This window comes from Protopterus annectens, chromosome 11.part0 (assembly GCF_019279795.1).
Source record: "Protopterus annectens isolate FY-2018-M chromosome 11.part0, PAN1.0, whole genome shotgun sequence".
Classification (NCBI taxonomy): Eukaryota; Metazoa; Chordata; order Ceratodontiformes; family Protopteridae; genus Protopterus; species Protopterus annectens.
The window spans coordinates 28,080,218-28,105,882 of record NC_056745.1 but is presented as its reverse complement, the minus strand read 5'-3'; the positions used below and the strand labels follow the sequence as shown (position 1 = coordinate 28,105,882).

The window sequence follows — 25,665 nt, the reverse complement described above, 5'->3', positions numbered from 1 at the left end:
AAGACCAGTTCTGCATGAATTCCAAATTTCTATTTAAATTGGTTCTACTATAAAATGCCGACTTCCTGAAAGTCAACGCTGCAAAAGAAAGAAACAAATGCCAAAAATCCAAAAGGGTGAAAAAAAATATTTTATCTTGTATTTTGCAATATGTTCTGAACTTACATATACCAACTTTATGTTGTACCAACTTGTAAAATGAAGAAATCTCCCTTAAGAAGTGAATAATTGCTGGAAGACAATTACAAATCCCATCTGCAATGATTTCCAATGGGAAAAAGCATTGAGCATTGTGACACTTATCTTTTTTTCCTGCAGGCTACTGAAGCTCAAGCAATTTCACCATGAGGATGTGTAGGGAAGCCTTTAAAACAACAGGTCCAGCTTGAAGAATATTCAGTATCACTAACAGTTAAGGGAAATACAATCAACATAAAAAACATTGTAAAGCAAGCCAGTAAGTCACGTACTGCATAAAGAGACCGCACTGTTTGTTGTGCTTCATTCCAAAAATTATTTGGATATAATAAATTAGGTATGAATGTAAATAGGCAAGTAGAGGTCTAAATGGATAGAGGATAAGTCAGCAAGCAAAAGAGAGTATTATTGTTGAAATTGAATTTGTCCTCAAGTCTTGGTGAGTACCTTCACTAGGTGGACCCTTTTTTTACAAAATCTCACCAAGATGACACTGATATATACACTGTATTTATATAGCATATATCATGAACAGAAATAGGTGAAAAAAAAAAAGATAGCTGGGTGCACAAGACCCAGGATAAAAAAAATTGCAATCCTTGTAGGCACATTGGTGCCAGGACTGAAAAAAATGACAGTGCAGAATCCTCAAGACATGCAAACATTTCTACAACGGGGCTTGGTCAGGCCTAGAGGGACGATGGCCCTCTTGTTGTAAAATGGTGTAACAGTCAATAAAAAAATCACAAAAAAAACTGATAGGCCAAAGAAGAGCTATAAAATGATAGAGTGTACAACTAAGGATAATAAAGAAATTATGTATTGTTACTATTATGCAAGAAGCTCAGAATTCCCAGACAGATGATATAAAAAATGATTAAGAGAGAAATTAGAGGAAAGAAAAATACTTTCACAAGAAAAACTGTCAGAAGCTTCAAATAAAAACATCTTGTTCATTAATACAAGAGATTTATGACAAACATTATATAGACCAAAAAACCTTGGTCCGTTTGGAAAAAGAAGCAACTGATGAAGTACAAAAATATAAAGAACAAAATCTAGAGACTTTTGGAAGGTATAAAAAAAAGAAATATGGACACAGGAAAGAAAGATAAATCTGATCTGGTGCAATCTTTATGCAAAGGAGAAAGCCAAATTAATTAACACAAAAAAGGCAACCCCAAATATATTTGAAGAGAAATCCAGGCAAAAGCATCCAGATATGGAAAATTTCACAATAAAAAAAATAAAATAACAAAGATGGAGTGTAGAACAAAAGATTTGTAAAGTAGAAGTTAAAAAAAATAGAAGCTGAAGTTATGGAAAGTTTGTGAAGTGAAGGATTTAGTGTAGAAAGTCTAACACAGGTTACATCACAGCCTGATGGAACAACGAGTCCCCAAAGTAAGGAGAAACAGGAGGAGCAGGAGACATCTGAAGAAGAAATATGGACATGGGAAAGGAAAAGAGATTTAATATGGTGCAATATTTTTGCAAAGGAGAAAGCAAAACTAAATAATACAAAAGAGCAGCCCCAAAGATATTTGAAGAGAAATACAGGAAAAGGCATCCAAGAATGGAAAATCTTACAATACAAAAAGTAAGAAAACAAAGAGGAAAAGTAGAAAAGAGGATTAGAAGTAGAGAAATTAAAGAAATAGACACTGATGTTATGGATTACCTGTGAAGTCAATGATTTAGTGCAGAAAATCTAACTCAGAAAACATCACAGCAGGATAGAGCAATGGATCCCCAAATTAAGAGGAAACTAGTAGAGCAGGAAACATCTGATCAGTTCCCAGATGAAGATACTTTGGAGGCTTCCACAGAAAACCAATACAAAAGTCTAGATGGAGGGGAGGAACAGGAAACAGTGATAACTCTGATGCAGACAATGTTGTGGGGTGATAGGTCAGTGAGTTCCCATATGAAAGAGCAATGGATGACGCAGGATAAAATCAAAGATATTGTGGCACAGGAAAATGCTGTGGAACTACCTACAGAATGCCCACAGGAAATGGGGAACAAAGAATATGCCCTCAGTGTAGAGGAAAATGACCTAAGAGAAGAGTTGCTTGATTTTATAGACATGGATAGACATATTAAGATCAGTGAAATAAACAGATTACAGAACGTCAATAAAACCAAAAAAGTTACACATTTGATAAAACAAATGAACATAGTAATTAAGATTGTCCACAGAAATTCATGCAATATAACAGAAGTAAACAGGATGTATTACTGTGCAGCTAAATTAATAGCAGATTAAGTCTTATCACAAAAACATGGGATAGTGAGGGAAAGGAAGGGGAGAAATCGAATGCCATCATGGAAGTACTGAATAGAGAAAACTGTAAAGCAATTAAGACAAGAAATATCATTGTTAGAAGAGTATAGAAGAAGGAACATATCAACCAAAATACTCAGGTAGATAGACGTGATAAACGCAATGCACAGTATCAGAACAGATCAGGATCTAACATGCACTTTCACAAATAATAAACTGAAAATATCAGAACAGGCAAAAAAACTTAGAAGACATACAGATAAATATACAGGAAAAGTACAAAATAAGAAATGTATTGATGACCCAAAACAGAGAATGGCAAAAGAAACTGAATAAACACCAAAAAAAGAAGAAATAAATGGATTTTGCAGAAATATCTATGAAGACCCTGTGGAACATAATAAAGATGCTGAATGGATAGAAGTAAAATAAATAATAAGTTCAAATGTACAGGATATGAAATGGGATAAAGTAACGGCAAGAGAGACTCAACAAAGTTAAGAAAAGCTCCAGCCCAGTTTGGAAAACATCAGGCCCAGATGCAGTACCTAACTTCTGGTTGAAAGTATTAACATTCTTACATGAAGATTTAGAACTATTTATATGCACACGCTGAACAGACACCAGCCTGGCTAATAACAGGAAAAACGATATTCCTACTTAAGTGTGAACCTCCAAGCCATCCTAAAAACTATAGACCAATAACTTGCCTTCTGATGACATATAAAAACTATACACTGGAATTGATGCAGACAGAGTTTATAGTCATTTAGAAGAAAATTCAATCATGGCAATAGAATAAAAAGGTAATAAAAGAAAGTCGTATGGAATAATGGATCATTTGATGTTAAATAAAATCATAATGGAGAACTGTAAAAAGGGGAAGAATCTAAGTATAGTATGGATAGACTATAAAAAAGCATTTCATAGTATCCCACATTTATGGATAAAAGAGTGCTTAAAATATGTAAGAGGCACACTGCACTGATTGACTACATTACAGTGACCATGAAACAGTGGCAAACCACTTTGCAGTTAAGCCATGATAAAGGACAAATTATTATTCCAGGGATTAAAAATTCAAAGGGGGATATTCTAGGGTGAGTCTCTATCACCACTACCCTTTTGCCTTGCCCATAACCTATTAAACTGTCTGCTTAACAGATTAGGCCATGGCTATAATTTGGCTCCCAGAGAACAACAAAGTACAAAGACTTCTCATCTTCTTTTTGGAGATGATTTAAAACTGTACAGTTCATCAGAGGAACTGAAAGCATAACTGCAGGTGGTCAAAACTTTTTCAGATGATATAAAAATGTGATTTGGCCTTGATAAATGTGCAAAAACTGTAAAGCAATTAAGACAAGAAGTATCATTGTTAGAAGAGTATAGAAGGAACAGATCAACCAAAATACTCAGGTAAATAGACATGATAAAAGCAATGCACAGTATCAGAACAGATCAGGATCTAACATGCACTTTCACAAATAATAAACTCAAAATATCAGCACAGGCAGAAAAACTTTTCCTTTATATTTACCTTTAAAGCAGGAAAGCTGCAGCACCAAGAAAACATAAGCCTGGACTGAAATGTGATACAAAATAACTTGAGCAAGAGGGAGTGTATACATTTGGGAACTGATGAAGGATCAACAATAAAACATGAACAAATGTGAATAAAACTTAGTAAGGAATATTTTAGAAAACTTAAATAAATTAATATTAAAAATAGCACTGACATCTAGGAACAAAGTTCCAGCTAAAAAAACGGTTTGCTCTTCCTCTCCTAACTTACAGTTTTGGAGTGACTGACAGGCCCCAAAAGGTGTTGGATAGATTAGACTGGAAAACAAGAAGGTTGCTTCATGCTCATCAAATGATTTATAAAAATTAGTACATACCAAGACTATATATTCCCCTTTTTGAAGGAGGTATGGGCCTCATCGAGATTAATTACATGTATAGATCTGCAATAGTGGAACTGTCTGCTGACCTCACAAGAACCAAACATAGTGAAAGTCTTGAAACATGAGGAGAACAAGTTTAAGATGATCTCCCTGCTTGACAGGAATGGAAATCAAACCAGAAGTAGATAAAAAAATCAGGCAGCAAATAAATGTGCCAAAAAGACAAAAGAAAGAATATGAGGTGAAAGATCACATGAGAATGCAAGAAATGTGGAAAATGTATCAGTGTAGTTGCAAGTATAGAAAACTCTTCGAACAACTTTGTGTTGATCAGGATCTAACACACGAATAGTTAAGGAGAGGAGAATCTAAACCAAAATATGAAAGGTTAATACTGGTGGCCCAAGATAGTGGCCTACTTACATGCTAGTTTACAAAGTCCATTGAATATGTGGGAGAAACAGACAAATGTAGGTTTTGTAAAACTGAACTGGAAACAGTTGCACATCTTGTTGCTGGTTGTGATATACTAATGGCAGAAACACTCTATACTGAAAGGCATAATGTGGCGCTGGGAATCATGCAAACATTATACATTATAATATTGTATTATCAAACATTATAATATTGTATTATCATACATTATAATATTGTATTATCAAACATTATAATATTGTATTATCAAACATTATAATATTGTATTATCAAACATTATAATACTGAAGTATCTGAAAAGCACTGGAAACATGAGCCACAAAGCATTCTAGAAAATGATGAAGGCTATAGCACATGGGATCACCCATTACTAACAGGCCAAAGAGTAGATGCAAGAAAACCAGATATAGTAGTCTATAAAAAGAAGACAAAAGTAGTATTGATTATTGAAATTGCTACACCCAGTGACTGCAGTATCTTATGTCATAGAGAGAGACACAAACTCATAAAAATATCAGGATTTGTAGGCAGAAATGAGGGCAATGTGGAAGAAAGATAGTCTGACAGTTCCAGCAGTAGTAGGAGCAACAGGTCTTATAAAAAATAATTTACAATTGCACTTGAATATGTTACTGATAAATTAACTCCATATGAGTTGCAGAAGGAGTCATTACTGGGCACATTGCAAGTGCTGCAAAGAACGCTTTTGGCTAACATCAGAGATTGAAACAATACTAATTTCATGAACTCTAATCATACCTTGAAACCTGCCTTACAAGAGTAAAACTCTTACTCAAACCCACCAAAAAACAGCCACCTCCTCCTCCTCTTTAGCCCAAAATTTCATACCCCTAACAAAGCATTTTTCAAAATATTTTTGATAAATGGCATTGAAATTGAGTTAGTCCACCATACCAAACTATTAGGAGTCATAACAGATGATAATCTTAAATCTGACTTCCACATCCAAAGCGATATCAAGAAAACCCATCAAAAGCTAGGCCTGCTATACAGCAATAAACATTTTCTGAGCACACCCAAAAAATTACTCTAACCAAAACCTATATTTGTCCTCCCTACTCTATGGAGCACCAATTCAAACCAATTTACAATTCCCAATAAAAAAAAAAAAAAAACTTGAAAGGTGCTACAACAAAATTGTCAAGTTTGCTACTAATTTGTCCTCCTTTACCCAAAACTGTAAAGCTCTGCATACCCTTAGCTGGCTGGAGATTCCGCTGCACCTCTCCTGCATTCAGCTTATAATAAAATATAAAAATCATATACAAACCATTAGCCTGCTCAGCTCTTACCCCTTTAATCAAGATTTATTTCACTTAAAGAACTCTCATGTCAGGAGATTGACAATAGTGGTTCAGGTGTTTACCTTTGAAACACAAAGTGCAGGGTTTGATTCTCCCATGGGTTATGCTTAAAATGGCCCACAAGGGCAGTTAAACTAGTACTAATTAAGAACATATAAACAACTTCTTACTATAAATAAACCACACAAATTCCCTAGAAAAAACCTATACTCAAATATGAAGCAGAAAAAAAATAGAAATCCCTACCTCTAATCACCTGAGCTATTTCTAATCTACCCACCTTTAAATGCTCCCTAAAAGAATACCTTACAGAATTTTGAATCTGCTCCTGTGCCAGTCCTTTCTGAACTTACTGACTATACTTCTCTCACCCCCCTCAACTTAAATAACACTCGCAATCCTCTCCAGCCTCCTGCTCCACTCCTTTTTATTTCATCACTAGCTTACCTTATTTAATTCATCTCTGCAGACCTGTCCTCATTACTCACCTAAGCTACCTGGAGATACCCTCCCTGCACTCCTTATAATCTCCTTCTCTCCATCCTTCTATAACCATAATCTGAACACCTCTCTCATACTAAGGCATCACTCAGTTTCCCCTCACTGTCGCTAATCATGCAATCTCTGATATCAGTTTAACTATCTTAGAATTTCTCAGGTCTTATTTATCACATACTAATCTGTGTAACAAATAATATGACTACTGAAATTTTCCTCATATATTCTCTTCATTTTTCATTGCACTGTACTATAAAACATATGCTATGTTTTTCTCATTACAACATTTTTTCACTCATGTTTTGTGATGTAAAATGATACTTTGTGATTTAAAATATCTGTACTACATTTTTGAAATATTGTGATTGTGGAGCTTTTCTCTCCATGACTCCTCTGAAAATGGGCACTTGCTGGCCCAATCGAACTTTCCCAGTAAACAAATGTCAAATAAATAAATAAGTAAATAAATAAATAGCCAGCAGCAAGCAGCAATACTAGTGGCATTTATTGTTGGTCTGAGTGGAGAAAGAACTGGAGTGAATGGCTAATGGTGTTAAATGCCATTTGATTTTCTGTGTACGTTATGAAGAGTTGGAACAGTAGTACATCTATACGCCACAGATAGGTTGCTGAGAAACATGACAATGAAAATTATGATTAATGACCTGATTTTTTTAATGGCTTTTTTAGAACCTAAGGTCTCTGGTGCAGAGTGGTGGGGTTACTGATAGCTGAAACATTTAAGGATGGTAGAGAACAAGGCCATGGAACTCATGTGACTGTAAGAAGATTAGAAAATGGGACATGACATTGCGCATACTTGACATGATCTGTAGATCTCTCACCTTCACAAAATACCACTTAACACCCAAGCAAATCACCTGCCACACAAAAAATAATAAGGGCATGTGATGCCACTAGTGCTACCAATATCTGACTGGCACCAATAGGTGATATCTCCATGCTGGGTCAGTAATCAAGCAGCCTGAATCCTCAGCACTGACACTGGAGAGGGTTGTGCACTTAGAATACAAATGGATAGACTTAGTATTTCCAGATACAGACATCTCTGCATCAAGTACAATTTCTATTAAGAGCACACAGAGAACACACTCAGCCCGGGGTCTGGATGTCACTATATCTATCTCCCTCCAGATCCCCAATAGGACTCCCCACTGGTACAGCTGTAGGGTTTGGCCATCACCTAATGTACAAGCCAAGTACTCCAGTACCCTCTCTGTAAACCCAGTGCTTTGTGTCCCTATCCCGAGTAGCTGGCAAATACACACACACACACACACACACACACACACACACACACACACACACACACACACACACACACACACACACACACACACACACACACACACACACACATACATACATACATAAATACACACACACATACATGCACAAATACACACACATGCGTGCACACACACACACACACACACACACACACACACACACACACACACACACACACACACACACACACACCTGGGAAAGGATGGCACAGGTTTACCAGCTATGCCCCTTCTGCCCAGACTATAAGGTAGTTAGCTCCACCACCAGATATGTACAATCAGCTACTCTAAGGCCTTTAACAAACGGAATCCAATTATACTGTGTAATATTATTACTAATACAAATGGTAGTAGTTCACCAAGATGACCAGGCCTTCTGGAGTGGCCCACACAGTGTCACCAAATAAATATAAGTATTCTCAAAGGTTTAATACTCTCTACAATAACCAGCCACAATCCAAGAACCAGCCACAATAAAAGTTTTAAATATGTTTAATAATAAATAACAAAAGAAAATGAAAATATGGAATATATATTTACAGTAAACCACAGAGTTCAAATAACAGAAAATATTAAAAACAACATTGAAGGACAGACTCACACAAATAAAGAAAAACAATATCTAAACTAAGCTTCACTATATTCCTGACTGAATCTAAAAGAATTTACTGTTCTCTATTAACTTCCTTGGGCAAGGCAAGATGAAATACGTGAGCAGTATTTCTAGTCAGGCTTCCAAAATATGATAATCCATATTCTGAGATTACTTTCTGTACAATATAATATCCAAGATGGCTTGCAGAATGACCTCATCTGGTTACCTGACTATATTCTCACAATATCTCCTTTTGAAGTTTGAGACCGGACTTCAGCAGACTGCTACCATGCACATTTAGAGCTGTTATGGCACTGCCTAGGAGACAGAAACATTTGCAACAGTCCCCCTCCTTCTTTACAAAAGTTAACAGATAATGGCTGCTCCCAGACCTATCATCTCTGGTCCTACTCAGCACTGCCGAGTTCCATTTAATGATTTAACACCTCATTTACATTTCCCTTATTCTTCTTAAAATAAGCCAGCTGGTTAACTATTGCTGTGCCAGTGTCCCCTATTAAAGCATATATATTTAATTCAGTTACAATAATTCATATAAATTTCTCTTCACTTCAGCAGGGTGCATTGTTGATATATTTAAGACAATTAATATAAGCAGAGCTCACAAATGCATTTTCAATACAAACATCTGTACAGCTCAGTTTGGTATACTAATGACATACAATTATTTGTGAAATCCCAGCTAGCTGTGCTGGCACAAGTCACTCATCCACTATCCTACTTTGCCTGGCATAGCTGGCAGTACCGCCTATCATCACAAGGCACACCATACATTTGACAGCCTATAAATCCCAAATGGATATGTTCCAGTCTTGAGTACTGCATTAAGGATTTCCCAACAGAGGGCTGATGAACGGAGCATGGTGAAAAAGAAATATATATTTATATATTTTACACCATTCAGACATGCACCCAGACTAATACACAAACACACACACACACACACACACACACACACACACACACACACACACACACACACACACATTCAGGCAAACATAGCTACATAGCTGCATATATTTTTTTCGTGGCTCTGGAGTAGTACAATACAGAGATAAAAAGGTCTCCAGTGCCATAACAGTATATACAAAGAATGAAAACCATAATTTACTACAATTTATTAAATTCTAAACCGAACAAGATAATAAAAATATCAAAAAACTGTCCAGGTATAAATTGGTACCTTCAGAGGATTTTTATCTTTTGTATACGTAAAGCAAGTAAAAAGATACACAGAGAATATAAAATGTCTGCCTCACCATTAGCTGTGTATTGTATCACATCAGAAACATAGTTGAGCAACTTATGTAATTACTCCTAATGTTCTATGAGAGATTGCAGACTCAGAGGATGTTAGTGGTGGTTTTCTGTCCCTTCACCCAATCCGTGAGTTTGTTATTGCAGGCATAAATGAAATGCTTGAAGCCACTTACACAGATTAATCCTTGACAAGGACATTTATTTCTGTATGCATGGGTATGCACCTAAGTATGTATATATGCATTTATTAATTTTTAGGGCACAATACAAAAGATCAGTGCCATTTTGCAAAAGCAGGGCAGTTGTACAAAGTTGCATACACCTTTAAAGCTAAGTAGTTAATGTAGATATTGTACACAGGAAAAATAGAAACTGAATTATTCTTCTTTTACTTGAGTCTACTTTATTCTCTCGAAAGCTAAAAACCCCAAATACAAATTGCACGACACATAAAGAGTGAACCGCAAAAACATCGAATGTACTAAACCGTGAAATTTAAAACCTTGAACTGCCATAGTTGGCCAATCCCACCGCCTGCAACACACTAACTACCCAAACACAATAAAAAAACACATGCATACACTAACCAAAACCCTACTTCTAACCCTAAATTAAAGCACCAAAACCCAACTGCTAGCCCTACACTAAACCCCACATACACAAGTATCCATGCACTATCCTTAACCCCTCCCTAACAGAAAGGTCCGTAACTACCGCACACTTACCCTACGGAGCTATACCCAAACAAACTAAATATTCCACACAGATACACTTAACAAAACCCTACACTAAACCTTACAGACATTACCTACCTATGCACTTACCGTAACCCGCACCCTAACCCTAAGGTCTGTAACTATCGTACACTTACCTTATGGAGCTATACCGCAGACGGGCCAACTATGATGATTCAACACTTCCAATTTTGCATTTTACTACATTTGATGTATTTGCGGTTCGCTCTTTACGTGTCGCGCAATTTGTATTCATGCTTTTAAGCTTTCGAGAGAATAAAGTAGACCCCTTTTACTGTGACCCCATTACTGCCTTCAGAAGTTAATAATAGGAAATTTATACCCTACATGTGAAAACAATATTGTTAAGTTCTTAAAAATAAATATGCGTTATGTTGTAAACAGTGATCATATACAAAAAAGGTAGAGAAAAATAAAATAATTACATATTGTTGTGAATGCAACAGTTGTTCCCTGTCCGTAGTATTACCAGTAGTCGTAGACACAATAGCACTTTTTTGTAAAAACTGTGCTACAGTATGATGCAAAAGCATTATCTAATGTTGACTATCTTTTAGCTTGTTAAAACTGTAAAGCGAAGGAAACCAATAAAAACAAGAAACGGATAAAGACTTAAATGTTTTACTTGGCGCTTTCGGTAAAACTGTGCTTCACCTTCCTCAGATGTTTTAGCTTGTTACCTTGTCCACCAATAGTCAAAGTCTTAAAAGTCATCAGGATACACCTATCTAAAAACTTACTATGCATTCTACAATTCACATGTTTTGTCTTAAAGTTCAGTAATTTGTTCAGTTTAGCTTATGATTGCAGTCAAGAAAATTTATTATGCAACTTTTTGCTAACTAACCAGTTTAATGTGTTGTGAGAATAATTGTCCAGATACCATCACTAAAGTAATCTAAATGACATGCAAATGGTATAGTAACAGAGACAGAAATTTAACTACAAGCTCAACAATTATTCAGGAGAATGGCAAACTTCAGTTTGTTTTATCATAGAAACTTTTGTTTTGAAAGTTGGTATGTACTAACTAAGGTCAGTTATAGAATTCTAATGACTAATCATAGCTCACAAGCACCCCAAATTCTGTCACATAATTTTGTTCTTTCCACATAAAATTTGTAGGGTCATCTCCTGTTCCTGTTTACACAAAACAGTTTCTATTTGGTCAGTTACATTGTGTGTGTACAGGGTGGGGGAGGAAGATTGGAAGGGAGGACAGACAAACATGCAAAATGACAAATGCCCTAAAATTTTAAAACCAAAAATATTTCATAAGTTTCTTCCAATAGTTACATATAATAAATATTTTGTATCTGAAACACCTTAATATGATATGAAACCATAAAAACAACTCAATTTCTATAAAATGGAGGTTTTATTTTGAGAGCAAAGTGAACCCCAGTCATTTGCATTGATTTTAGGCATGGGTTACCCAGCAAAATGACACCCATCCATAAAAATGTAGACATTTGAAAATGTGACAATCTTAAGTGCCAGACATCTTAGTTTTTAGATACGTAACCAACACGTGGACAAAAACTTAACAATCAAACTTTAACTGCCCAAGGTTTAACTACTGGAGTTCATCCAGTGGAAATCACTGTCAGTGGGTTGTGCCAGAAGTAATGCCCTTTTGGGGTGAATTTCCCTCTTTTTTGAGTAAGTATGACCATGGAGTTGGTATATATAAGCTTGTGGGGTTGGGTTGCTTACCCTCCCCCCAAATTGTTGTGTGGGGAGGGGATTGAAAATAAAAACGCACAAAACAAAAGAAAACATTTAAAGGGTGTTTTTCATCAGTTTTTTTTTTTTTTGTGTGTGTGTAAGTTTCTAGGTGAATACAGTTCAAGGATTCCCATTCTTGGTACATTTCCTTTTTCCACTTATGTGACTTTTACCTTGGGGAAAACACATACTAATGTGAAGTTTTTTTATTCTAGCAACATTCTGAACATTATGTGAAGCTGAACTCAGGAACTTGCTTGGCCATGAGAGTAATAATAAATATTACAATTTAACTCAGCAAGAAATGGTTCTGTTAAATCAACTGAGAAAAAATAAGGCTATCATAAAGCCTGATAAGGGGGTGAGGTAGTACTTATAGATACCACATTTTACAACCAAAAGATTTTTAAATTATTATGGGACACAGACACTTATATTACAGTCTTGCATCAGCAAGTGTATTTAGCTTTTAAAGCAATTGATTTTACTTTATATGATTTATTAACGATAGGTGGTTTAACGAAGGAAGAGCACAACTATATAAATGCACATAAATGGGTCATTTTTTCATTTTTTTTTTGAATCCCTAAAGTACACAAATGTTTAGATGACCTACCTCTTAGACCTGTGATCTATTCAGCTGGGTATAAAACAAAACCTCTTGCTAAATATATTGATTTTAAATTTAAAAAGTATTTTAAAGATAAAGTACATCTTTTAAAAGACTCCTGGAATTTTTTTAAATCTGGTACATAATATTCATTTTGAATTTGACACTATTTTAGTGACTATAGATCTAAAAGATTTGTTTTTGACCATACTGTATGATATTGGAATAGAATAGTTTACACAAGCTTTGGTCTCCTTTAATGAATTAACTGATAGAGAAGTTCAAAATATCTCATTATTGATGGACCTTGTTCTTCATAACAATTTTATTTATTCCAAAGGAGAGACTTTTAAACAGATAAAGGGGGTTGCTATGGGTGCAGCATTGGCACCAGTATGTACCAATATAGTCACGTGGGTACGGGAGAAGCAAGTGATTTTTGAACCTAATTTTAAGGACAATATACTATTCTATAGCATATTTTTGGATTATATTTTTGTTTTATGGGAAGGTCCCTTAAAAAGTCTTAATTTTATGGCATATATTAATACAGCTACTAATTTATCTTTCACATATAGTTCTAATCATTTATTTATTAATTATTTAGATATTTAATTGTATAAAATTTTGGACAAGCAAAAATTTGTGTCTTCCACTCATCGGAAATCCACAGTTTTAAATTCTAACCTTCTGTTTAGTTGCCACCATTCCTATAAACAAAAATATGGATTTATTTTTTTATTTTCTTTACAGTTTGGCTATCGGGGAAGTCCACTGGGCCAACATGACCCATTTTCAATGGTGGCCTGGGGAGAAAAGCTCCAAGAAAGCATTATACAAATTCAGTTACAATAAAATACAGGAGTACACAAGGTAACATTGTAAAGAGAGTTAAAAATAAGAATATTCACAAGCATAGTTAGCAGAATTCATTGAGAGAGAGGTTAAGGGTTATACAGCTTCCTTTGAGCAATGGCACTGAAGTGTCGAATGTGAATTTGTTAAAGGACAGATGGTTAGAGTGTCAAGAATGATTTCAGAGGAGGAAAAATTATTCAGGGAAATAGAAATATTAAAAGAAATGTTATATGAGAAGGATATCTGGTTAAAACAATTAAAAAGATGGAGAGGAAGATAGACAATAGAAGAACAAATGATTTCACACCTATTCTAAATGGATGAAAGTTAAGGAATGAGACCATGGTTATACAGGATACTTGTTTAAATAACAGAATGGTCATACCTCACAATTTTAGATGTAAAGAAATCAATGAAATTATGTCAAAAAATTGGAATTTGTCTATAACAACCCATTAAGTCCTTGGTGAAGAAGTTGGGCACTGATATTAATTTCACTTATAAAAGGGGTAGGAATCTTAAAAATATTCTAAAAAAAATCCTTGTAAAAACAATGTAGAAGGGGGTATTGTGGAGATAGGTGAGGAGTATTCATACTGCCCCATATATAATTGTAGGTAAGAAAATGAAAATTGTCAATTGTGGTAAAGATATATATTCTAAGGGTAAATACAACTATAATACAGCAGGGTGGTTTATATTGCCTGCTGTCAAACATATCAAGCATTTTATGAAAGCAAAACAGGCAGAGATAGTTAAACCATAGAATTTATGAACATCTGTACTGTATAAGGAAAAGAAATACTAATAATGCCCTTTTTAAGCACTCTCTATCTTGCATTAATTTCAATATGTTTATTTTTTTTCTAGATAAGGTCTTCTCATTGGAAAAGGTGAATATTGGCAATCTACTTTAGAGTACAGGGAACTATTGTGGCAATTGTTGCTGGCGGCTACTTTATTCCTTGGGCTGAATGATAATGTTAAACAGTGTGTTGAAATTAAGATCAAATAAGTTATGAGGTTTAAAACAAGCTTTTTATGTATATATACCTTTACAACTTCTATAGATACTAAAATAATATATTGCATTGTTTGCTACTTTGAGGTTGAATGTGTATATACACCTTTAACTGGATGGTTAATTAACTTTTTTAACGGAATTTGGTATTAATTTGGGTATAAATAACTGGCTAATAATGCCTTTATTTTGATGAAGTCCATATTGGTGGGATGAAAGTGCTTAATAATAAAAGAGTGTGATTTCACATACCAGTTGTCACAGTGTTATCTTGGATATCATTTGTTGTTTCATCATTATACTGTATGTGATTTGGTTCTAGTTTGTTTTCTTGTTTTACTAACATTATAAGTAAATTAGAGCAATATTTAAAATCTGGCCCTAATTTTAGCCTTTATACTTCAGCGTCTTTAGCCTTGTCCATGAGTCTTTCGCTAAGGTCTGATGATATGAATTTAATACTCTTTTAAGTATAGAACAGTATGTGATAGAAGTCTAAAAAAAAACAAAAACAAAACAGATATATAAAGGCACCAGGGGCCAAAAAACACCATCAGCTCTACACCTGGAATGGACAGCTACTAATCTCCGAAAATTACAGGTTGAAATAAAAGAACATTTTATCCATTACATCGAAAATTCTTTTTATATATAACGTTAAACGCTTTCGTCCCTACACTTCACTAAGACTTCTTAAGATCAAAAACCTTATAACACTAAGATCATTTATATAAAACCATAATTAATAATCAAATCATTCAATTAAACCCTATCATATGGTTTAAAGAAATGGAAGTAAAACTCATAACAAATATAATAAAAGTGTGACTACAATTTGTGTAAAAGGGAAGAGAACAGTTATCATAAGAAATAATCAATAAAACATAGTCAAAATGTACTCATGTGTTGAAATCTTTTAAATTTAAAAATCATGCTTTATATACCCTTTATAATCATTGTACTAAGACCTGTTTAATATATTATAGGTCTAAAGCCATCTTTCTTAGTATGGGCAGAATCGATAAATTCTCATTAATTACTGGAGGACAGGTAGAATTCAACTTAATTATCGAAAACAATTCTTTAATTTCAATTTTGATCTATTCCCCACTATGAAGGGTTGGAATTATTTTACGAAGCCATAAGAAGTCTTACTAGTTTTAGTGAGGTATTGGTGAATTTTATTATGACTATTATGGAATTTATTTTGTTGAACAATTTCTTCACCTTTGAAGGGGAATATTTTAAACAAATAAAAGGGGTTGTGATGGGTGATACCAGTGCCCCATTTATGTCAGTTTAGTACTTTATGCTTGGGAATCTAAGTAAATTTTTAGCTCTAAATATTCTCAACACTGGCTTTTTTATTTCTGGATTTTGGATGACATTTTTATTTTGTGGAAGGAAACAACACGGTAACCAGCACAATTTCTGGAATACCTTAATAGTGTTAATTCATATTTCAGATTTACCATTAATTATTTGGATATAACCTTAATTAAAGTTAGGGATAATGGTTCTTTTGTTTCCCAATTTTTTTTAGGAAGGAGACTTTTTTGAATAATTATTTGAATTTTCAAAGTAACCATCCTAGGCATACAAAACAAAATATCTTCAAGGGCCGATTGGTTCAAGCATCGAGCATGTGTTCTGATTTGGAGAATGTTAAAGTTGAGATGAATCATATTATTGAAATGTTTGGAAACAAAGGTTACCCTTTAAATTTGATGGGGTGTATTACTGAAGAAGTTTCTTTAGTATGGGGAACCAAATATAAACCTCTTTTTGGAGTTAACAATTTGGTTAAACTATTCCAGAATAACAAGGATGTAGGTCTGGATTACAACAGAAGTATGGTTATTCCTTTTGGATTCAGTGTTGAAGAAGTTAGAGATATTATATCTAGAAATTGGATCATCTTCAAGGGTAACCCAGATATTCTGGAGGTGTTGGGACAGGGACTTAATTTTGTCTATAAAGCCAGGAAGAATTTTAAATATTATTTGAACATACTTGCATTGCTCCCCCATGGCTTGGAAAGGTACAACTAAGTGTGGAACATGTAAACAATATCCCTTTATTCTTGATATTGATTCAATGAACATTAAAGGGACTCCACAATGAATTAGGTTAAGTAAAGGTAACTGTAATATCAAAGGTTTGATATACATTGCTCTTTGTGAAATTTGTGGAAAGTTTTATGTAGGGAAGACTAAGAGAAAGTTCAGGAAAAGGATTTATGAACATTTATCTGCTATTTCAAGAGCAAACATTAACAATTCCCTTTACAATCACATTTTAGAATGCCAGGAGTTCACCAAATTTAAGATTTGGATATTAGAAGTAGTGCCACAAAACCCAAGGGGAGGTTGGCAGGAACTTGAAATTGAAATTAAAGAATTATTTTGGATAATGAAGTCGAATTCCACCTGTCCTCTAGGAATTAATGAGAATATATTACTTTTGCCCATACTTAAAAAGACGGTGTTAGATCTATAATTTATTAAACATGTCTTAGTGCAAGGGTTATAAAGGATATAAAAAGTAAAATTTTTGAAGTTAAAAGATTTTAACAAATACGGCTACATTTTGACTATATTTTGTTGACTATTTCTTATGATAAATGTTCTGTTCCCTTTTACACAAATTGTATTCACACTTTTATTATATTTGTTGTGAGTTTTTACTTCTGTTTCTTTAAACCTTGTGATAGGGTTTAATTTAAATATTTGATTGTTAATTATGGTTTTATATAAAGGATCTTAAGGTTGTACATTTCTTGTTCTGAAGAAGTCCCAGTGATGTATAGGGACAAAAGTGCTTAACATGATGAATAAAACGTTTTTTTTTTTCGATGCAATGGATAAAATTTTCTTTTATTTCAACCTGTAATTTTTCGGAGATTAGTAATGGTCCATTCCAGGTGTAGAGCTTATGGTGTATGTATATATATATATATATATATATATATATATATATATATATATATATATATATATATATATATATATATATATATATATATATATATATGTATTATATATATATATATATATATATATATATATGAAATATATATATATATATATATATATATATAATATATATATTTCGTGGTTTTTACTTGAGGTACCGTTGAAAACGTTTCTTTTGATTCATAGTATGTGATAAAAGTATATTTTCTTAAATGTAAACCAAGACACATATTTCATGATTTATAGATATTAAAGTTATAACCAAGCGTATGAGTCCTGAAGTATGTAAGAAGTCCTAAAAAAGACACCCCAAACATCCTACTGCAAGCCTGTCACAAACTAATTCAAAGTCAGATGTCCTTCAAAATAAATGTGCCATTTAGAAAATGTAAATACGGATTTTGTGTGTGTGTGTGTGTGTGTGTGTGTGTGTGTGTGTGTGTGTGTGTGTGTGTCATACTTCAATGTCCAAAATGTGGACGAAATGAGCAAAATATGGAACACTTACTAATAGCATAGTAACAACTTCAACTGTGAAGCTCAGATGATAGTTAAAATGAATTTCTTTATCACTGCAAAAGGTTTTATTAAAATAATATGACTCAGAATAATTTCACATGGAGATTAGTTAAAAAAAACTCTCATCACTGAACCTGTGAGTGACCGTTAAAGGAGGAATTGCGGGGAATATGGATTTATTAATACTCAAAAGGAGAAATGTTCCTCATAATGGGGTACGCCATACAGAGGTGCGTGCGTGTGTGCGTGTTTTAATGCGTGTGAGTCTGTGTGTTTCCAAACACCGCATAAATAAATAAACATGCATAAATAGTTTTAGCAGTTTGAGATACAATAAAGTACGCGTAAGGAAAGCACATTGTACAGCTTTTGAAGAGCAATCTCTGAAAAGCATATCAGCATTTAAATATTACAGATCTAGGCAAATATTAATATTAATAGATACGTTCATCGGGTTCGTGTAACTTTTTGTGTCATTTTCTTGTTTCAAGAAAACAGGTTTGAGTAAAACAGAATGAAGTAACAAAACTGGTGCAAGTAATAAGAAGTATGTTATAAAAAAGTGTAGTTTATAAACCGATGATTACTTTTAATAGGTGTATCTGGTAGCACACCTTCATAAAGGTATTAATCTATGTGTTTATTTCCGTGAGTTTACCGGGAAATCCCGACTGGGCAACGGCTCCTTGTCAGCGGAGGTTCGAGACCCAGAATGAAACATTGCAGCCATTTTACACGTGCATGATATGCACGGGGAAGTAGCACTATCAATAGCAATAAAACTCAGAGACATGCAGACTAAAGGTTTTCATGAATACTAATTCAATAACCATAGTCCTTTGAAAAGAGAAATTAGGGCGCAGAAGACAGAAGACGAAGACTGGGCTGGTGCACTGACAACCTACCAAAGTTTGAGAAAGCATGAAAAGGGTTAAAGAAAGGCCCAACGTACAACTCTTACAAAAACAATGCCTTTGATGATGGAAATGCATATAATAAGATAATGGGGAAACAGGAAGAACTAAGAATTAGACGATAGGAGTGCGATATCAACATAATGAATAATATTTATGATAAACATCACTTATATACTAGAAGACATAAACTGACACGGTGAAATTAACAATTTCCTTTGATGTACACTCTTAGCTCACTATTCAGATTCAGCTTCCTATTTTAATCTTAGCATTGTCCTGTTGTGTATATTATACTCCATAACAAACTCTTGATAATATCAATATATTTTCATTGATTTATTCCTGAACACAAGCTCGGAGATCAGGAACATGCTACATCTGTAGGGGGTCTGGGTCACACAACTGTCGGGAAAGAGGTGCTGCGCAGGGTAACCTAACTACTATCCTTGACAGGTGAGATGGTGGGAGTCTTGTCCTTGAGAAAACACTTTTATTGTATTTTATTGCTTTTGAACTTGAAATAAAACACCTCCCAAGTAGAGAGAACAAGAACCTAGGCTGTTTCTTATTCGGACAACACCATTAAATGCAGCATTATTCCACAATATAACCATCTATACTTTAAAAAACAGCACCTATTTGATTATTTAATGTAGATAATAGTCCTTGTTATAACAACCTTATCTCCCCTCGCACAATCTGGCTTAATCAGATAAGTGTTTACCCTGTGACTATCCCCAAGTAATCTAAAGAAAACTCGCTGACCCCATTATTTTAATGTGGGGGAAAATAATTGCTTAAAATTACTAATACCTGACTGGTCCAGTATGGTAATGCTCCCATCCTAAAAACAAAAAGCTTCTAACACATAAATACAAGTTTCATAAAAGTGTAGTCAAAATTTTCTACCAAGATCACAAACTAATATCGTTCCGCAGCAGATTGGTCTGGTTTTATTTTTAATTACAGAGAGTAATGTCCAGTGTCGGTAACTGGTTTGTATAAGAGATAAGGTCTAGCGGAACAGGAGTGGATATGTACACATATATAAATAGATATAGTTATAGATATGTATACCTTTTCTATCTGCAATTAGCTTTTTTACCTCCAGAAATTGAAGAAAGAAATCATAATTAGACGGAAAAGACTCAAAGTCAAAATACGTTTCTAAATGTACTACTATTAATTTATAAAGTTACTAGAAAGGAGAATGCGAATCTGCGTTAACTTTTCTTTTCTGAAGGAAAATAAGTCTTTATCGATTACAATAATTCACTACCGTTTCTTCTGAAAAAAAAAAACAGTTTTAAGAGGAATAGAGCAAAATTTGTAACCAAAATTAGGGACTTTGATATCTCAGAGGTATGTCAGACAGATAAAATCTAATAATCACAGGGGAATAATGACACAGTTCATGGTTTAGATTTATAAGGTTTCCGACTTACCTGCTGTGACAGTCACATAGGTTCCTTTTCCCCAGTAATCAAATACGTTAATACACAGAGTCACAGCTCAAGTAAAGGCTTATGTAAAAATCCGGTTCACAGAGGAATCTGCACTTTTTTAAAATAAAGCTACAGTAAAATACACCATGAGACAACAAGAAAAGAATGTCTCTTTGAACAGTTCAATGTAGTCTTGTTTTAGCTTTTAAAATGAGAAACGCTAAACACTTTATTGTAATAACCTGCTCTGCTCCAGAGAGGAAAAAAATGGAGGTTTAAGGGATTATATATAAAAAAAGTGTTATTAACCCAACCTGGTGTTACCTACAATATCACATCTAAATACCTAACAAGTTCCAGCTTCTGAAAAGAACTGCATGAGTCTTAAAAAAAAACCGGTTAATATAAATAAATATATTTACCTGCCGACACCGTGACCATGGTTCCTTGTCCCCAGTGATCGAAGTAATCACAGCGTTACATCTTCCACTGCCCGTGTTACAAAAAACGCTGTGGGTAAGACTTTCTTCTATTTCAACTGTCCATAGAAATAACGGATTTTGATCCAGTAACTCTCAGGCTTCATCTCCCAACTGTGGACCAAATGCGCAAAATACGGAAAACTAGCCTTCATCTAGAAAGATCACACGTTACTTTCTACTTATAAAATATTTCCATGAATTAGCAATACAGATTAATATACTATGGATAATAATCACAAAGCAATATATTTCTGGCATATCTACGTATTAGAGGTGTTATTATCATAAAAAAAAAAATCTTGTTTTCCCGCCTTACTGAACTAGAATAGTCCAGTCTTCAGAGTTTGCTGATCTCTGGGCTTTGTCTTGGTTCCTGTGCTATTCCATATCCTTATTTGGATAAAAGGAAGCGTCTTTGTTCACCAGTGGGAGTGGGGTGCACTGAGCGGCCTATTTGTCCCTAGAGGAGTGGTTCCAGCCAGAAACTTGTAGTCTATTGGCCATTTTGGGTCAATTCCTAGCTCTTTTCAGCCCCCTGTAATAAAGCCCGCTTTAGCACGCTTTTTCGCTTGTATTCAACTCAGCACAGCTCCTCGTGGTGTCCTGCAGAGTTCTACAAGCAGCAGAGAGCAAAAGAGTGACTTTTTCCTGATTTAAGTATTTTTTTCTGGCTTTTTGATTATTTACTGCTTAGCGAATGCATTTTCGCCTGTTTATGTAGCTCTGCATTCTATTTAAACTGTTTTTGTGTTGATTAACTGTTTTGCACTTTTAAAAAAGTTATTTATTGCTTAATTTTACCTGTAGGCTAACACACTCAAGTGCGCTAGCCATTTAAAAGCATTTATAGCATTTACTGTCTGTTTTTCCTCTGTTTTCTGCAAAAAAAAAAAAAAATCTTGTTTTCCCGCCTTACTGAACTAGAATAGTCCAGTCTTCAGAGGAGCACTGAGCAGCCTAATTGTCCCTAGAGCAGTGGTTCCAGCCAGAAACTTGTAGTCTATTGGCCATTTTGGGTCAATTCCTAGCTCTTTTCAACCCCCTGCTATAAAGCCCACTTTAGCGCGCTTTTGCGTGATTTAGCGCGGAGTTGCCCATAGAGCACCATCGGGCAGCGCCGGTTAAACAAGGTTAAACTATTTCTGGCTCCGTAAAGTCTGCTCTTCAATTTTTCCCTTAGAACTTTTCTACTTGCAATCTAAACAGTCTATTCTCTATCTCAAAAGCTCAGCACTTGCTCCTAAAGCATTTTTATATAGGTAAAGTACTTGTATACTAAACAAAGTACTACATTAGCCTAGAATCCCCTTGAGTACCCATTTCCCTATAGGTCCCTTCTGACTCAGTTACACAGCAAACTTTTTCACTTTTTCTAGCATGTCGAAGGGTCAGTTGCTAGTGTCCTCTCCTGTTCAGCTGGTGAATCTGGGCATCTTGAGGCAATGTTACAATTGCCTCATGTACACAGACAACCCACTCCTTCTCCCACAAAACACAAATACATGTGAGAGATGCAACTATATAGCCAAACTGGAGGCTGAGCTCTCTCAACTCAGGACTGGCAAGACCAGACAGGAGGAGAAGGAAACCAAGCACACCACAAACCCAGTTTCACATAGAACTATCACAACTGCAAAACAAACACATAAACACACAAAGACATACTCGGAGGCACTGATCAAAAATCTACCAAAACTACAGAGGCCTCCAAAGCAGACATCCAAGCAACTGCCACCTCAAGACATAAGACATGCAACACATAGTTCTCAAAGTCAGTGTGCTAAACAGTCACAGCCCTTAAGGCCAAACACAATGCCAGACACACTTGTTATAGGTGACTCCATAGTCAGACACACTGACGTCCCACTCACCAGACTGAACAAGGAAAAGATCACAGTAAGCTGCCTGTCAGGCGCTAGAATCCGCCACATAACACAAGCACTCAGGTCACTCCACAGCATGTACAAGTATGACTCAGTCATTGTCCATGCCGGTGTGAACGACCTGAGACATACCTCCCTGGACTACATGAAAAGAGACATAGAGGAGCTCTCAGATTATGTAGCCCAGGCCGGTATGACCCTGACCCTGAGCAGTATCCTACCCTCACCAAGAATGATGCCACAATACAGAGACAAAATGATCAGCTTTAATAATTGGCTTAATTACTGGTGTCATTCTAAGGGGATCCAATGTCTGTCTGCCTGGGATGACATTCTTGACAAGCCACGCTGCTTCAAGGGACGGCTTGCACCTGTCAACCCTGGGCTTCCGGATATTGGCAAAGGCTCTTGCCACCCCATAGTGCCTTTTTAGGCAAGGCTCAAATGATAAACCTACCGCCCTAGAAAACAAAATGGAAAAAACTAAGGGTAATACTGCTCAATGCCAGAAGTCTAAACCTCAAGATGCATGCCCTCGAAGCCCTCCTCAGTATGGAGAACATCGATGTCTGTGCTGTGACTGAAACCTGGTTCAAGGCTCCTGAGAGCACCCCAGCACTATCAGGTTATACCTCATATCATGCGTTCCGGCCCCAACATCCGGACCGAACCACAAAAGGAGGGGGAGTATCCATATTCATAAAGGATACCCACACCTCCAGGTTAGTGGCAATGCACGAAGCATCGGAGACCATCCAGGTGCAATTAACCATAGGTAAAACTGCCCTACAGTTTGTAACATGCTACAGACCACCTTCTCAAACTCAGGAAACCCACACAGCCTTCCTGAAGACTCTGGAGAGTATGAATGTCTCTCCAAACACCATCATATTGGGTGACTTCAACTACCCAAACATAGACTGGGAACATTACTCAAGCCCCAACACCCTAGCCCAAAGGTTCCTTGAGTTCATAAACTCAAATGCTATGGAACAACTAGTCACCATTCCCACAAGAGGAGAAAATATACTAGACCTGATCATCACAAACATGGGGACAAAATGCTCCACACTGGAAGTATATCCCTCATTGGTGAGATCAGACCATAAATTAATCTCACTGGAGATCCACATCCCGCCCCACCCCCAGCAAAAAAGACCACAGTGAAGAACTTCTCAAAAGCAAACTTCACACTTCTTAAGACTGGAGTGGTATCCTTCAAAGCCCCCGAGCCAGTGGAAACCACAACCCACGCTGCTGAAACCCTTACAAATGCCTTCTACGAGCACCTCCAGGAATGTATGGATCAAGCAATCCCTAATAAAATCAAGACCCTTTCCACCAAAGGCAGGCCGGTCTGGTGGACCCCAGCCATAAACAAACTCTACAACAAGAGGAGAAAGCTACTACATGACAGAGCAAAATCCCTAAAAGGGAAGGCATCTCTGATCAATACTAGCAAAAACTACGATCACTCATAAAATCATCCAAGGCCAACTTTGAGAGAAAAATCGCTAATGACACAAAAGACAATCATAAGGCCTTCTTTAGCTATGTTAGAAACCTGGGTGGAAACTCCCAGATATGCTCAGAATTAGTCCAAAATGATAAAAAAATCACTGAACCCACAGACATTGCCAACATACTGGCAGACAGGTTCAGTGCAAATTTCTCCCCTCCCTCCCCCCCAAAAGGAGAAATATCTATCCCACCAGAGTCTAGCCTCCCAAACATCTCAGATGCCCAGGTGAGAGCTGCTCTCTCTAAAGCAAAAAACACAGCATCAATGGGACCGGACGGTGTCCCCAGCTGTGTGCTACACGAACTCAGTGAGGAACTAAACCCACACATAAGGCTGCTGTTTAATCTTAGCCTTACTACAGGATACGTACCCAAAGAATGGCGTACGGCAACTGTGGTCCCACTCCACAAAGGCGGTGCTTCTACGGACCCTGAAAATTACCGCCCCATAAGCTTGACGAGCCTTGTCTGCAAAGCTATGGAGAGGATCATAATGGAACTCATAAATAAAGACATTGGGGACCTACAGACACTGGATCCTACCCAATTTGGCTTTGTCAAGGGCAGATCCTGCCTCTTGAACTTGGTTGACTTTTTTGAAACAGTCACTAAGGCCATTGATGAGGGTATGGCAGTTCACACAGCCTACCTTGACCTAGCAAAAGCGTTTGACACAATACCCCACTCGGGCATATCCATATTCATAAAGGATACCCACACCTCCAGGTTAGTGGCAATGCATCGGGCATCGGAGACCATCCAGGTGCAATTAACCATAGGTAAAACTGCCCTACAGTTTGTAACATGCCACAGACCACCTTCTCTCAAACTCAGGAAACCCACACAGCCTTCCTGAAGACTCTGGAGAGTATGAATGTCTCTCCAAACACCATCATATTGGGTGACTTAACTACCCAAACATAGACTGGGAACATTACTTCAAGCCCCAACACCCTAGCCTAAAGGTTCCTTGAGTTCATAAACTCAAATGCTATGGAACAACTAGTCACCATTCCCACAAGAGGAGAAAATATACTAGACCTGATCATCACAAACATGGGGACAAAATGCTCCACACTGGAAGTATATCCCTCATTGGTGAGATCAGACCATAA

General features: G+C 35.9%; 1 gene segment (V, D, J or C); it reads right to left on the bottom strand.

Moving 5' to 3' along the window:
• The window catches only part of LOC122814894, a 129,986-nt gene extending 108,834 nt beyond the window's left edge, over nt 1–21,152 (bottom strand). The window contains 1 exon segment of the C gene segment in view: nt 21,087–21,152. Within this exon segment, the coding sequence occupies nt 21,087–21,105 (19 nt within the window).
• Between the last annotated feature and the right edge of the window lie 4,513 nt (nt 21,153–25,665).